Source organism: Mirounga angustirostris, unplaced genomic scaffold (assembly GCF_029215605.1).
Source record: "Mirounga angustirostris isolate CCGP_5_RB_7025 unplaced genomic scaffold, mMirAng1.0.hap1 SCAF_10, whole genome shotgun sequence".
NCBI classification, from domain to species: Eukaryota; Metazoa; Chordata; class Mammalia; order Carnivora; family Phocidae; genus Mirounga; species Mirounga angustirostris.
The window spans coordinates 138219496-138234829 of NW_026991718.1; the positions used below are offsets into that span (position 1 = coordinate 138219496).

General features: G+C 59.7%; 1 protein-coding gene across 1 annotated transcript; it reads left to right on the forward strand.

The window, feature by feature from the left end:
- Positions 1–13223: 13223 nt before the first annotated feature.
- ABHD16B (abhydrolase domain containing 16B) lies at positions 13224–15096 on the forward strand. Its single transcript, XM_045883917.3, has one exon. It carries the CDS (start codon positions 13286–13288, stop codon positions 14696–14698), a length of 1413 nt encoding a protein of 470 aa, XP_045739873.1. The 5' UTR covers positions 13224–13285; the 3' UTR covers positions 14699–15096.
- Positions 15097–15334: the final 238 nt, after the last annotated feature.

The following is a 15334-nucleotide window of genomic DNA, read 5'->3' on the forward strand; positions in this document are numbered from 1 at the left end:
GGCAGGGTAGCTGAGCCTGGGTTCTGAGGCTCTCTGCCGCAGTGCGGAGTCTGGGATATCCTGTGGGCACCTCCTTCCTGCTGGGATTTGGCCTGGAGTCATCCTGGGATGCCACTGGAAACCCCAGGGCTGACAGACCCTGGGAAAAGGTCATGTAGGGAGAAAGGGGTTTGCCTGGCTGTTTTTGGGCAGTGAGGGAGAACTGGGGGTCGGTATCCCTCCTCTGGGCCCCCTGGTAGGCTCAGGTAGGGTCAGAGGAAACACCCAGGCTGAGGGGCCCCAGAGGGTTTAAGGGAAGGACCGCCCCACCTGGGGGTAGGATCCCACCTGGCTAGCGGCCTCTGCCTCTCAGCCCCCGGACCTGGCAGCCGTGAGCAGGCAGGAGTCCTTGTGGAGAACAGGGTCCCCACCCCAGCTGCCCCAGCTGCAAGGGGCTCTGGTCCCTCCTCCCCTGGGGGGTCCTAGTGCCGGGGTGGTTTAGAAAACCAGAGACTGGAGGCCTTATCAGACCACAGGTTTTCCTGAGGAAGGAAGGGTGGGCCTCCAGGATGGAGCGCCTCCTCTGGGCGTGCCTGGCTGCTGGAGGGCGCACAGGCGCTGCCCATCCCTCCTGGGGGGAGGACAGCTTCTCCCTGGGGGACCCTAACCCAAGACCTAGCCCGGCCAAGGACAAACAGACCCCGAAGGCTGGAGATGCCAGGGCTTGAGTTCCAGGAACCCAGGGGCGGGGAGCAGTACTCCCTGAAATCCTGAGCAAATTCTAGCATTTCCAGGGGAGTGTCCAGAGCACCCCCATCAGACCCTCAGAGGGATCTGTGGCCAGTTCAAACCACACATCCACTCCCAGGGGCGCCCAGTGAAAATCGGTACTTCAGGTTCACCAAAAACCTTGTACCAGAATGTTCAAAGCCCCCCTGTTTGTAATACCCCAAACTGGGAAAACCCAGCGCCCCTCAGCAGTGGAGTAGGTAAATGAAATATGGCCTGTCCACGCTGGAATGCCGAACAGCCACGGAAGGAGCCACTGTGGACTCCAGGCATGTCTGCTGACACCACACCAGTGTCGTGGGGAGTGGGAGAGTGAGCAGAGGTCCTGCCATGACACGGGGGGCGGGGGGGGAGGTCAGTGAAGCCAATCGGGTCACGTAGTGAGGGCCTTTGGAGTGGGGGCCCAGGGTTCCACCTGGGGCTGGCAATGTTTTCTTGTCCTGTTTTCTTGATTTGGGTGCTGGTGACAAGACGCATTCAGTTTATGAAAATTTATTCAGCCATACACTTAAAGTATGTGCACTTTTCTGTTTGCATGTGGTACTTCAATAAAAAGTTATTATGAAAAAAAAAAATCCAAACCCTCTGCTGACCCCTCCCTGAGGAAGGAGTGCTCCCTGGGGCCCTCTGCCCTGTCCTGCATCCCACCCAGACCTCCAGGGAAGACTCCAGGGACCCTCTGTGGAGGGAGCAGAGAAGACAGGTGAGGGCAGCCCCTGGGGGGGCATCACAGGGGGCACTTCTTACCCCTGGGGACCGAGGCTTGGAGCTGGGCTCAGGCCGGGCGCTGCCTTTCTCTCCAAGAGGGTCCAGAGTAACCATACAGGGTGGGAGTCCTGCAGCCTCACAGGTTGGGCCAGGCGGACGTGGGGCCCACCCTGCTGGAGCCTGACCAGCTGGCCTTGGGATGCTGGTCCAACCTAGCACCCCAGGGGTGCCTCTCAGCCCTCCCCCTCCTGCTGCTGTGGTGCCTCTACCCCTTCCGCTTCCAGAGGCCCTGGGGCTATTTTTAACTCAGCTGAGCTGCCTGTGCTGAAGGTGGACAGAACCCCCGGTCAGGGGAGTGGGGGGAGGGCAGGAGAGAGAGCCAAACAGCTGCCTTCCTGCCCCCAACCCTCCCCAGGTCCAGGCTTTCTGCAGGGGGCTGGTCGTTTCTGACCTTGGAGGGAAAACAGCATTCCGCCCCACAAACAAGATATCCACGGAGGCCACACAGATACCCATGTATTCAGACACAGGCCGGGGTACAGATGCAAACACAGGAGCACATACGTGTACACATGTGACATGTGCAGTGCTCAGGGACCTGTCAGAAACGTACAAGGCGCACCGAGACTCAGTGCCTGATTCAGATACATATAGACGTGTATCCACGCAGCTCTCCCCAGAAACCTACCCCACCTGGAGACACTCACATGCACACGCGCACACACACACACCATCAGGCACGGAGGCCCAGGGACCACCAGCTCAGGGCGCAGGGAGGACCCTCGGGTCACATCCATAGAACCATGTCGAGGAAGGGCCTGCAGCTGGGGGTGCTCGGCCCACCCTTTCCCCGCCCGCTCCCCAAGTGCCAGCCCCGTCTTCCTGCAGCCCACTGGGGCTGAGCTCCAGGAGCCTCTTGCAACTTTCCACTGGAGACTCCCCACCCTGGGCCTCACTCTCCCCCATGATGAGGGCAGGCTTGTGGCAGGAGCTGAGCTGAGCTGGTTCACACCCTTCTTCCCTCACATCCTCGCCCACACACACGCTCGGGGCAGGAAACCCGAGAGAGGGATGGGGGAGGCAGCTCCTGGAGAGCTGGCCTCAGAGTGTGCTCAGCCCCTTCCCCTTCCTTTTCACTGCTCCCTGCTTCCCCTCTCTTCTCCCAGCCTTTGTTCCGCGGAGCAGCTACCCCCCCCACCCCCCGCCCCACTGGGGGAACAGGAGTCTAGTCCTGGGGAAACCCCAGGTACTGGACTGGAGGGCCTCTGTCCCTGTAACCCAGGCCAGGGGGAGGAGGGACCTGGGAGAGAAGGGGCTCAGGACCCAGCAGTGGGGGACAGCCAGATGACTTCCAACTCCCCTCCACCCCCACACCCCCACCTCTGCCCCTAGAGGCCCCAGAGGGATGGAGGAGGGCGGGGGAGTTGGCCTGAGGACAGGACATCCTCTTGGCAGGACACAGGACGCCAGGCCGGAGGTTCCCAGCCCCAGTCAAGGCCACAGGGGGAAAAGGTCACTGGGTCCTGGGGCTCACCAGTTCCAAGATTGGCCAATGTCCTGACAGCCAGTCCAAGTTACTTCAAACAGTGACTCCAAGAAGAACAGCAGAGCCTAGATACCCCAGTCCCCCTGCCCAGGCCCCACCATGGCCAGCCAGAATGTAGAATAGCCTGCTGACCCACCCAGGGTGGTACCAGCCCCAGGATCCATCCTGAGGGAACCCCACAGATCATGGGGTAGACCAGCAAGCCCAGGTGGTCACTGTCACTTACCATGTGGGGGACCTCTACCTTTATAGGTTTGCCTTCACCTCCTACCTGGGGGCCCCACTCCTCCAGGTGAATCCTGGAGCCCACTGCCCTAGAGGAGAGGCTTCGGCCTGATCCTGGCCCCCCCTTGCCAGGACAGGAAACCCAGGGACAGTCCAGCCAGGGTGAAGGCCATGGGGACCCCTTGCTCTCACACATCCCCTCTTCTGGGGGTAGAAGCAGAGCCTAGTCTTCTTTGAGTTGCACCCTGGGCTGAGATTGGCAGACGGTATGCTCACTGGTCTGGGAGAGGAGGGTCCCAGGAGGTGCTTGAGGGCAACAGATCACAGGACTTCCTGCCCATACCCCACATCAGGCTGCCAGGACAGTGAGGCAGGCCGTCCTCACAGGAGGCACCCTGGGCTTTGCCTACTGGCCAGTGGTGACTCCAGACCAGAACACCCCAACCCATTGGGGGAGCCCTGGGGGGTCTCACCGCGCCTTCCACACCAGTCTCCTGGCTTCAGCCTCATGCCCAACACAAGTGCCTGCTGGCCACTCCAGACTACTCTAGTTACCTGAGCAGGAAATCATGTCTCACCCAAAAACAGCCTATAAAAGTGAATAATCTCAACACACAGCTTGAGTCTGGATTTGCCTCTCTTTACTTAAGAGTTAAAACTACCAAATGGGATTTCTTTTTAGGTATCTATCTATCTATCTATCTATCTATCTATCTATCTATCTAGAGCACACATGGGGCTGGGGAGGGGGGCAGAGGGAGAGAGAATCTCAAGCAGACTCAGCACTGAGCATGGAGCCTGACACAGGGCTCGATCTCATGACCCCAAGATCATGACCTGAGCTGAAACCAAGAGTTGGCCACTTAACCGACTGAGTCCCCCGGGGCCCCACCGAATGCGATATTAAGTATAGAGTTACCACATGAAGCTGTCATTCCGCTCCCAAATGTCCACCCAAGAGAAATGACGCCTCCACTAAGAAGCCAACCTCCAAACACCAGCCCCTTCCACCACTCCCAGCCTCATCTCCTCTGTCTTCACCTTCCTGATGTTTTCATGGTTACACTCACAGTCTTTACATCTTTCCAAAAATTAAGCTTATTGAAGTATAATTTACATACACTGATATTCACCAAGTTTAAGCGTATAATTTGATGAGCTTTGACAAATGTGTAGTCATGTCACCACCCCCAATGTCATGATGTAGAACATTCCCATCATCCAAAAAAGTCCCCTCCATCTCTCAGCAACCATTCTCAACCCTCTGGCCCCGCCAACCATCAGTTTGCCTCTGGAAATAGGGTTTCTTCTTTTCTAGGATTTCGCATCGAGCCAGATCATACAGTACATGGGCTTCTGTGTATGGCTTCTTTCAGTCAGCGCGATGCTTTTGAGATTCATTCTATGTGAATCAGGAGTTCACTCTGTTTCCTTCCATTGAATAGATGGACCAGAGCTTGCTTATCCCTTCACCAGCTGACAGACATTTGGGTTTTTCTAGTTTGGGGACATTATGAACAATGCTGCTACAAACATTTAAGGACAATGCTTTGTGTGAGCATGCTTCGTTTCTTGTGGGTAAATACCTAAGAGTAGGATTGCTGGGCCATTCTACTTCACATTTTCTAAATCTTTGTATGTGTTCGTTTTCAGTCTGCCCCACCAGTTTGTAAGCTCCCCAAGGGGTAGACACCTTGCCTATGTTGGTCCTGGACGTGACCAAAGCCGAACACAGTTCCTCATGAAGAGTATATTCTCCACAGATAATTGTCACTGCGTGAGTGGGTGAGTGAGTGATGGTGGATTTTGGTGGTGCCACAGAGGGAGAAGCCACAGAAGTAGGATAGTGTTGGGTGGCAGTGACAGGAGTGGCCCTCTGCACCTGTGATGACTGGAAATGCCTCCTTTGTCCCTCCTCAGAGATGTCAGGTACCAACATCCTAAATTCACCTGATGAGAAGTCATGGGGGCCCTCTTCAAAGGCCTCATTACCTCCTCACCTCCAAAAATCTCCAGTAAGCCACTCTCAGAGTCACACCTCAGAGCAAGCTGTCACCAAAACCCACACCCACCCTCAAGTGACTGTTTCTACCCTTGTCTCTCTGTGTCCACACCCCTAACTGGCCACATAGCTGTGACATCTCCCTGAGCCCCTCACTGCAAGAACAGCCCTCGCTTCTCCTGAAGACTCAGCCTTCCCCTCCCTTTGGCTTCCTCCTTATCAGGTGTGGATTTTGTTTTTTCTCTCAAAAACACCAAAAGTATTAACATTTCTATACTTTTTTGGCACCCTTTGGAAGAACCCCAGCAACCCACTTTCTCCTTGTCAACATGGCAGGTGCTGCTCATTGCTGGGACAGTTCACCTGGAAGACGGGGTGCCACCGGGAAGCCAGACCTGGGTGGACACTCAGTGCTCCCAGTCCCACCATGTGCATCCAGGGACCACTCTGTACGGCCTGCTCCCGCTTCTCAGAAACTGCAGACATCTACGCTGGCCCTCCACAGCTCCTCTGCCTTCCCTTCCCCCCCTCCCCACCAGCCCCTGTCCACCTTCCCCAGCCCTTCCTCTACAAAGCAGTGACCTCTCTGAAATGCTTTGAGGTCATTTCTGGAACTTTCTTGCTGAGAATCTTTCAATGACTTCTGAGAAGTGGTTTCCTTTCAAATTCCTTGCCTTAGTCTACAAAACTAGACCTAATCTGCCTCATTCCTGTTCCAGCCCTACCACCCTGCAAGGCTGAGCCACAGTGGCCTTGTCTTATTCCTCTATGATGCCAAATTCCCTTCGGCCCCAGGGCCTCTCCCAGGGTCAGGCCCCCACTGAACAATCTACTTTAAGAGCTAATTCCTACCCATCTTGCTGGTCTCAGCTCCTGACCCCTCTCCTGTTCTCCCCCCTCCAGGTTGACAGACTGGGTGTTTGCTCCTTGAAAAGCCCTCCTTTGGGTTAAACCTTTAGTTGTGCCCAGGAAGTGCCCTGGGGGCAGGGATGCAACAAGGGCCATGCTCAGCCCTATCCCCACCATCAGCAAGCAGGCCCTCAAGGAATATCTGTGGAATGAGTAGTTCTTGTTGGGAGTGGTGACACGGAGAGATTAGAGGGTGGGGTGGGTGGTTCAGGTCATCACCAGGTGCAAAGACAGGGAGGAAGAACTGCCTTCATCTGGCCTTCTGGTGCCCACAGCAGGAGACCAGTCCAGGCCCTGGAGGACATTGTCAGCTGGGGTAAGAGGAGCCCACCCTGGCCTGAGGGACCCACAAGATTCCTGCCCCACATAGGTGTGAAGACACCACTTGGGACTTTCCAGGGGTCTGTGCCTGCTGACAGGAGCCTTTGCGTGGGGGGTGGGGGGGGCAGTGCACCAGGGCATTTCCTGCCTAGCCTGGCTCCCCACGGCCCAGCCCTGCAGCCCTGCTCCTTCCTCCCCCCCGCCCCAGGGGCTTTCCACAAAGCCTGAGGCCGCTATTTTTAGCTGAAGGAGAGGGACCAATTCCTGGCCCTTGCTGGCTCCCACCATGGGAGCCTGGGTGAAGCTGGGGCTGGGGTTGGGCCCCAGAGGCCGGGGAGGCAGTCTCTTCCTTCCTTGCCCCCCATCAAGTCCCTGAGCCTGGCTTGCACCTGAGCAACCAAGGTGCCGAGCTCGTGGGGACAGCTGAGGTCCGGGCTCCCAGCCTGGGCTCTCTGCCCGGGCTCCCAGCCCAGTGGGCAGGGGCTTGAGCCCTTGGGCGGGGTTGGCCCAGGGCCTGGGTGGGCTACTGCCCACTTCCTGGGGCCGTGCCTCATCACTTCAAAGGCCGCTGGCGGCCCTGTGGTCACTCCCTGGCTCCCACGCAGCCGGAGGGGCGGGCCGCTCACGAACCCTGGCAGCTGGGTCCTGCCCCCAGCAGCTTCAAAGCAGCTGGGGTGGGCAGCCCTGCGGTTAGTGCTGATCCCCAGGGAAGGGTGGGGGACAGGAAAGGGGGATAACGGGGCTTTCTCTGCTTCTTCATCCTCCCCACCCCACTGCCTTCCTGGGTGGGCCCAGTCCTGGAGCAGGGGCTGCCTGGGGGCGGTGATGCCTTCATGTCTGTATAACGTGTGGGGTCCAAGTGGGGTCACTCTGGAGTGCAGCCCCCATTAGAGAAACCACAGAAACCAAGGTGGGGGACACCTGGCTGGGTGTGGAGGGGCCAGTAGGCCCTTTATGTCCTCCCTCCTCTCCCCACTTTTTCTGCCTGAAGCCTGGGGGGACAGCCTGGAGGAGAGGGGACAGAGGGAAAACAGGACTGCCTGTCTGGGCCAGCCCACCACAGAGGTGGGCTTGACTTCTTGCCAGCTCCCCAGGGAACAGCGGGGTAAGAGGGGTGGATGAGTGAGAGCCTCAGAGCAGCCGCCCAGAGTTCAGCAGACGCTGAGAACAGAGAGTGCCTTGAGCAAGGGGGGTGGGAGGGGAGAGGAAACTTTCAGGGTCCCCTGGGGTCAGCTCCGGGACAGTTGCCGTTTTTAATCTGCGCAAGAGACTTAGAAGGAGCCCAGAGGACTGTAACCTAGATCTGCTCAGGCAAGCTCTGGAGGTGCTGACGGTGTGGCCCAAGAACAGCCCCTCCCCCAGCCAAGTGCCACAAGGCAGAGGGCACTCTGGCCCTAGACCTGTGTTCATGGTGGTCTTCCTTCTACCAAGACCCAGAGGCCTTGCAGGGTCCTGCACCCCTCTGGGCTGGCTTCCCCTCACCCAACCTCCAGGCTTCACTCTACTTGGGTGCCAAGGTCTCCGGGGACCAGAGCATGGCCGCAGGGCAGGGGAGGGGGGCGGGGTTCTCCCCTGATCTAGGGTCAGGAAAATGTCCCACTCCCGACCTGGGGCCTAAGCAGAAGCCAGCTTTCAGCCCACCCACCCAGGCAAGTGGGAGACCTGCGCCCAAGGAAGGCGGACCGAGGGGCCTCCCGGCAGCGCCCTCCCGCTCCCTGGGCTCCTCACCCGGGACCATGACTCTTGGGGGCCAGCGACCTCGCCCACCCTTTCTGCTCGCGCCCCAGGCCATCTCCCCGCCTAGCGGAGCCTCGCGCCCAGGGCGCGGCGGGAGGAGGGTGACAGAGCGCTTGGGCAGGGACTCCAATCACCCCTCCGTTCTCCAAGGGCCGCTGTGCGCACGGCTCCTTCCGCAACACCTTCCACCTTCCGCACGGCCTCACCGTCCCGTGAAAAATGTCGACGGGGCCACGACCTGGAGGAGCCAGAAAAGGGGACCTCGGCCCCCTGGGGGAGTCCGAGTCGCCACGGAGGCTCGTCCCGGGAAACGCGGGCTCGGACTCCGGGGCTAGGGGCGAGCCGGCTGGGTGACCGTCTTGGACCCTCCGGGCTACTAGGCCCTTTTCCCGCCCCATTGCTGGTTCTCGGGGTCCCACGCTGGCGAGGCAAAATGCCGCGGATGCCGAAAGCTCGAGACTTGCCTCTCAGGCGGAGGGTCCCCGTCTTTTCCGTTCATCCCACCAAGCCGGGCCCGCTGCATCTCCCCTCCCCCAGAGCCAGGGCCGGCTGTGTGAGATCCAGGCCGTAGTTTCCATCCGGCCACTAAGGAGGCGGCGGGCACCCAGGTCCCACAGGTGAGGGGTCTCCAAGGGGCAGCGAAAAGCAAAATGCGGGACTGGATCGCCCGACTGACGGAATGGCTTCTGGTGCCGGCCTGGTCAGCGGGTCAGGATCAACGAACATTCATGAAGCTTACACACACATACCGATAAATACTAAAAGCGCAGAGCTGACCCGCATTGCTGCAGAGACAAACTCCTTCACCAGACTCACAGGCTAGCACAAGATTTTGGAAAAGTAATCTGGCCAGATCTCCCTGCCGTGAGCACACACACTCCCTTTCATTCAGGCAGGCACTCTTAGGAATCACTGTGTAGGGGAAAGCACCTAGAGGCCAGGATCCTTGGACAAAGGTGCTTATGGCAGCCACCGCTGCAGAGGGGAAAGGTCTGGAGACCCACATATCCACCAACGCAGGGGAGGCACACTGGAGGCTTGGGCCGCCTACCAGCTACTGGCCTGCAGTGATGCTCTGGAGAAAAGCAAGCTGCCAGTAAGGTATACACCATATGCATTTTTGCAAAAGCACAAGATAAAATAAACATCCCAGTCCCGACCGCAGGTCGTGCACGTGTGCAGGCAAATAGGGGAAGGTGTGCAAAGACAAGTCCAGGTTAGCATACCTGGATACCAGGGAGGTGCAGAGAGAGGACAGTTAACTGTTTTACACCCTGTCTCACCGCTTGCAGTGAGCCTCGCTTACATTTTGAATAACATTGACGAAGCACTCACCTTATGTCAACCCCTGTGCACGGTGTTAGTGCTGTGATAGAAAGGATACGGCTCTGCTCTGAGGGACTCCCAGCCAGGAGTGACACTGGGCTCACGTATGGGGCCCCAGGGATCATCCCCGGCGCGGGGCCATGCCTGCAGGATGCCAGGAGGCACCGTCCACACACTGCAGTCTGCAGGAATGGTACAGACTGGGTAGCACCCAGGGGAGCTGAGCTCCAGGGAACTTGGCCCCATCGGACCAGCCTGCTGGGCTGCTGACCCCAACCCAGACTTTACCCTGATGGTGGGGGGCACAATGGGAGGAGAGGCTGATGGACTGGCCCTGCTGGGAGGCAGGAAGGAGAGGGCGTGGGTGTGCACTGCTCCCCACCAACCCCACCATCCTTGAGGGCTCTGGGTAATTCTCTGTGATTCCAGATGTTCAGCAGCTGTCTTGGCCATTTCCGCCCCTTCTCTGACCCTGCATCCGACAGGAAGCGTCCCCTCCTGTCCTCAGGCTCTGAGCTACCCCCCACCTTCCCTGCACCCCATTTCCTGAGCAGAGGCGTTTGTGCAAACTCAGCTCCCTATCCCGCCAGGGTGGCTTCAGTTTTCCCAAGGCCCGGGCTCGGCTCCCAGAACGCCGGGCTGCTGTGGTGAGCTCGCTGCTGCCGCCTGGCTGGACACCCTCTGCCAGGGGCTCTGATCCCAGCCCCCACCCCTCCAGCCTCTGGGACTGTTTTTTTCTCTCTCCCTCCATTCTTTCTCCAAGGTTGGCTCTGTCTGCTCCTGCAGCAGCATAAATCAGGGCCTCCAGGGACGCAGAGCAGAACTGGCCAGGAGGGAGCATTGCCTCAGTGGGGGAGGGTGGAAGCCCTGTGGGGTGAAGGCCAGAGGTCACAGAGCCCAGCAGGCTCTGTGGGGGTGGGGTGTATGCTCAGATGTCTGCCTGGAAGACACTGGGGGTTGAGGGGGGTTGCCTCCTCAAACTGAGACCTGATAATTGGGATCACAGCCCCACCTTCCCTGAGCAGATGGGGGGGCACAAGAGGTCATTACTGCCGCAGCTGGTCCAGTCTGGGGGAGCTCTTCTGGAGAGAGGACAGCAGGAGGTGGTCTCCCTTCCTGTCACATGCTTTCCTGTCTCAACAGGGCTGGTGGTTCAGGGGCACTTGGGCTCCCATGGGCTGGGGGCAGGGCTGGTGGGGTCAGGAGCCAGGCCAGACACAGGGTAAGGGCCCCCAGGGGCCAGCAGCTCCAGCCTGCCGATCTTTGCTCCTCAGAAGCTGGTCTATGCTCCCCTCCACCACAGCCACCTCCTCCTCCAAGCTTCCTGCTCTTCTAGGGGGAGGCAAGGGCAGGTGGGCCTGACTGAAGGAAGGTCTATTTCCAAATACAAATCTCAGAACTCACCAAGCTGAGAGACTGTCCCCAGGAGGATGGGCTCCTCCAAGCCCCATTTTTTCCCCTGGGGAATCAAAACAAAACATGGCATGTCTAACATACTTTGAGGACAATCTTCCAGGAGACCCCTGTGTTTGCCTGGATTCAGGCTGAGGACACAAGGGCCTCTGTTCTGCTGTTGGAGGTCACTCCTGTGGTCTCACAAAATGAATCTGGAGCCTCTGTGTCTGCACACCCCAACCCCAGCTAGGGTAAACAGCTTCTGAGTTTATGAAAGAGGTTCCTGGGAGAGTAAATGCCCCTACTCTCCCCCAAGTTCTTCACTGCCACTCCTAACCACAGGGCCAGGGGGCACATTTCAGGAGGACCAGGACCACTAATCCCTGTGGGCAACAGCTATGCCCATCCCTTGACCCCAGGTGTGGTACCCTGTGGGCTCCCTCCTGGGGCAGTCTCCCCACCGCCCCTGCGGACCCAAGGAAGAGGTGAGGTGGTTGCAGGGTAGAGGGAACAAGAGGGGACCACCGTCCAGGTGCACCAGTGGACCTGAGACACCCTCTTGGTCCTCAGGACCTGACCATTGAGAAGAGCAGCCTAACCCAGGATATGAGCTGGATAATCAGGAAAATCTGGATCTCAGCTGGCTGGGGGAAGGGGTGGCAGGGGTAGCATTGTCAGGTTTAGCAAAAAATAACAAACAAACCTAAAAACAGGATATCCAGTTAGAGTTGAATTTCAGATAAATACTTTTTTAAATGTAAGTTTGATCCACGCAATATCTAGGACACACTTATACACAAAAAGTATTTATTGTTTATCTGAAATTCAAATTTGGTAGCATTCTGTATTTTATCTGGAGACCCTGGTGGGAGGGATATTCAGCTCTCCCAATCCACTCACTCACTCACTCAATTGACTCCTCCTGCTTCCCAACCCCTAAGAACCCCAACAGTCTCCAGCTCTGCTTCCCAAACCTGGTGGGGGCTGACTGGGCTGGCGGTGGACGCAGATACACAGAGCTGGAGAGCAGAGGCGGCTTGCAGGAGCCTGGAGCCCCCTTCCCAGAACGCTCTGGGTCTCTGAGGCAGGTCTGGCTCCCGGGCTCCAAGGGTCTGGCTAGGTTTGTTAAATTCGCCGTTTCAGTTCCAGGCAACTGTTGAATGAGCCCTCAGAGTCTGGCTCTTCCCTGGCCTTAACCCTGCTCCCTTTGCCCTCAGGTGGGCTGGCCCTCTCCAGTACAGGAGAAAAAGGGGAACCTACCAAAGCCCTCCGGAAAAGAGGAAGGTACAGCTTGCGGGGTGGTTTGAGTGAGGAGTGGGGAAGAAGGCTTGGCCAGGGGCTGAAAATGAGGAACGCTGGCCAGGCAGGACCTACCTGGAGGTCACTCCCTCTGCTGCCACCAGTGGAAAGAGGATCCAGAACAGGTGGGGGCTTTCCAGCCCAAGCTCACCCCTTTCCTGGGAAGGAAGGGGGGGGTAGGCAAGGTCATGAGCACGCAGTGCCTCACTGCTCCAGCAACACCCCATGGGCCAGACTCAGCTTCTCCCCTAGGGTGATAAAGCATATTGGATTTTGTGGGTGGCCCCACCTTGCACTGGGAGGTCTGGGGGCACAGCCACCTAGCATGGGCCTGGGCAGGGAACTGCTACCCCAGCCTTCTTCAGGAGACTTGTGTCTTTGCAGACTCAGAGCCTGATCCCCACAGTTGCTTCTTCCTGCCCCTGACTCCCTTTCCCACCCATGTGGGTACCTCACAAAAAGGAAAAGCGATCCACAGCAAGCTTAGTTCACGGCCGTGGGAAGCCCTTTGTTTTAACCAATGAGACCCTGGTTTCTGACCAGGAAGAGGTTAAGGCAGTAGATTTTCCAGCCTGTCTGTCCACCTTCAGTTAAGGGGGGTGGGGGGCACTGGATGCTGGTCAAGGTGTGATGGAAGGCAGAGGAAGTAGGGCCCCGGGGAGGGTGCAGGCAGAGGACGGCCTGGGGAGGGTGTGGCTGCCGCGGGGTCCCAAGGCTTGAGTCCTGGGGGCGGGGCAGAACTTGAGGTCCACCACGCCTGGGAACCCTTTGTGCGCCCACCACAGGGTGTGGCCTCTTTCCCCAGCAACAATGACTCACAAAGCCAGCCCGTGCCGGGCACATGCCGCCTCCTCCGGACCCTGGAAGGCCCAGGTCACAAAGGCCATTAGGGCCAAGCCCTGAAGAGGCATGTCCCAAGGCAGCTCTGCGCAGCGCTCACCCCTGCAGGCGTCCGCGGGGCCGGGCCTGGGCCTGGGCCACCCGCCGCCACCCCCGCCTGGCGACTGGGCGTTACAGCTCACGCGGAGCGCCCCGTAGCCTCGACGCCCATGTGTGTCGTCTGCTTCGTGAAGGCGCTGGTGCACGTGTTCAAGATCTACCTGACCGCCAACTACACCTACAACTTCCGCGGCTGGCCTGTGGACTTCCGCTGGGATGAGGTGCGCGCCGCCGGCGGCGGTGGCAGCGGCCACCGCGCGCTAACGTGCGCGGCGGCCGCGGCGGGCGTGTGGCTGCTGCGGGGCGCGGCGCTGGGCGGGGACGCGCCGGCGCGAGCGCCGCGCGGGGCGCGCAGCCAGGCGCAGTGCCTCCTGCAGCAGATCCGCGAGCTGCCGGGCCAGCTCGCCAGCTACGCCCTGGCCCACTCGCTGGGCCGCTGGCTCGTGTACCCCGGCTCCATGTGCCTGATGACTCGCGCGCTCCTGCCTCTGCTGCAGCAGGGCCAGGAGCGCCTGGTGGAGCGCTATCGCGGCCGGCGCGCCAAGCTGGTGGCCTGTGACGGCAATGAGATCGACACCATGTTCATGGACCGCCGCCAGCACCCAGGCAGCCAAGGCCGAGGCCTGCGCCTTGTCATCTGCTGCGAAGGCAACGCCGGCTTCTATGAGATGGGCTGCCTGTCGGCGCCGCTGGAGGCTGGCTACTCGGTGCTGGGCTGGAACCACCCGGGCTTCGGGGGCAGCACGGGCGCGCCATTCCCGCAGCATGACGCCAACGCGGTGGACGTGGTGGTCAAGTACGCGCTGCACCGCCTTCGCTTCCCGCCCGCGCACGTGGTGGTCTATGGCTGGTCCGTCGGGGGCTTCACGGCCACCTGGGCCACCATGACATACCCGGAGCTGGGTGCGCTGGTGCTCGACGCCACCTTCGACGACCTCGTGCCGCTGGCCCTGAGGGTCATGCCCCACAGCTGGAAGGGACTCGTGGTGCGCACCGTGCGCGAGCACTTCAACCTCAATGTGGCCGAGCAGCTGTGCCGCTACCCAGGCCCCGTGCTGCTGCTGCGGCGCACGCAGGACGACGTGGTCAGCGCCTCGGGCCACCTGCGCCCCCTGCCGTCCGGCGACGTGGAGGGCAACCGCGGCAACGAGCTGCTCCTGCGTCTGCTGCAGCACCGCTACCCGGTCGTCATGGCGCGGGAAGGCCTCGCGGTCGTGACGCGCTGGCTGCGCGCCGGCAGCCTGGCGCAGGAGGCCGCCTTCTACGCGCGCTACGGCGTGGACGACCAGTGGTGCCTGGGGCTGCTGCGCTCCTACGGCGCGCGCCGTGAGGACGAGCGGGAGGAGGAGGAGGCCTGGGGGCCCCATGGGCTCGCCTTCCCCTGGCTGGTGGGCCGGGGCCTGAGCCCGCGGCGGCGCCGGCAGCTCGCACTGTTCCTGGCGCGCAAACACCTCAAGAATGTGGAGGCGACTCACTGCAGTCCGCTGGAACCAGAGGACTTCCAGTTGCCCTGGAGGCTGTAGTTCTTGTCCCTGCAGCTGCTGGCAAGCGTGCGGGTGCATTTGCGCACCTTCAGGGCCTCAGGTCCTTACCCTCCCCACACCCCGAAACCAGTAACGCTGGCCCTGCCTGGGGATCCCGACCTGGTGTCTGAGGGGGGTGAGGCAGAGCGTAGGGAGCCTGTCCTCGCTCTCTCTCCCTCACGGGCGTTTCCCCCTCCCTTCCTCAAGTGTTTCTCCCTCAAACACTTGTAGATTCCAGTCTGCTCCTAAAGAGAATGTAGACCCAGTTTATGGCGACACTGTGTGATGGGTGCTTTGATCACCTCAAAAGGATGGTGGGAACACGGGCTGTGGGACCCCAGGAGGTGCCCTTAGCCTGGCCTCGGGTACAGGATGGCTCTGGGTTTGGACAAGTCACCCCTAGCTGTGAAAGAACACTAGCCCTGGAAGATTATCAAGCAGGTCTCAGCAGCTAGACCAGACCAGGAGAGTGTGATGCTGGGCTCTTAGGGTCCCCTCCCCACCTCCACCTTCCTGGCTTCTACAGGAAGGGACAACAGACTCAGAGTAACAGGTACTCACAGGGGCATGTCCGTGAGGGCTACAGACACACCCGCACGGACCATTCACTTGCTTGGCATCCCCTTGAGCCAGGTC

Excerpts from the sequence above, each read along its gene's own strand:
- ABHD16B (XM_045883917.3), top strand. The coding sequence starts at position 13,286 with ATGTGTGTCGTCTGCTTCGTGAAGGCGCTGGTGCACGTGTTCAAGATC.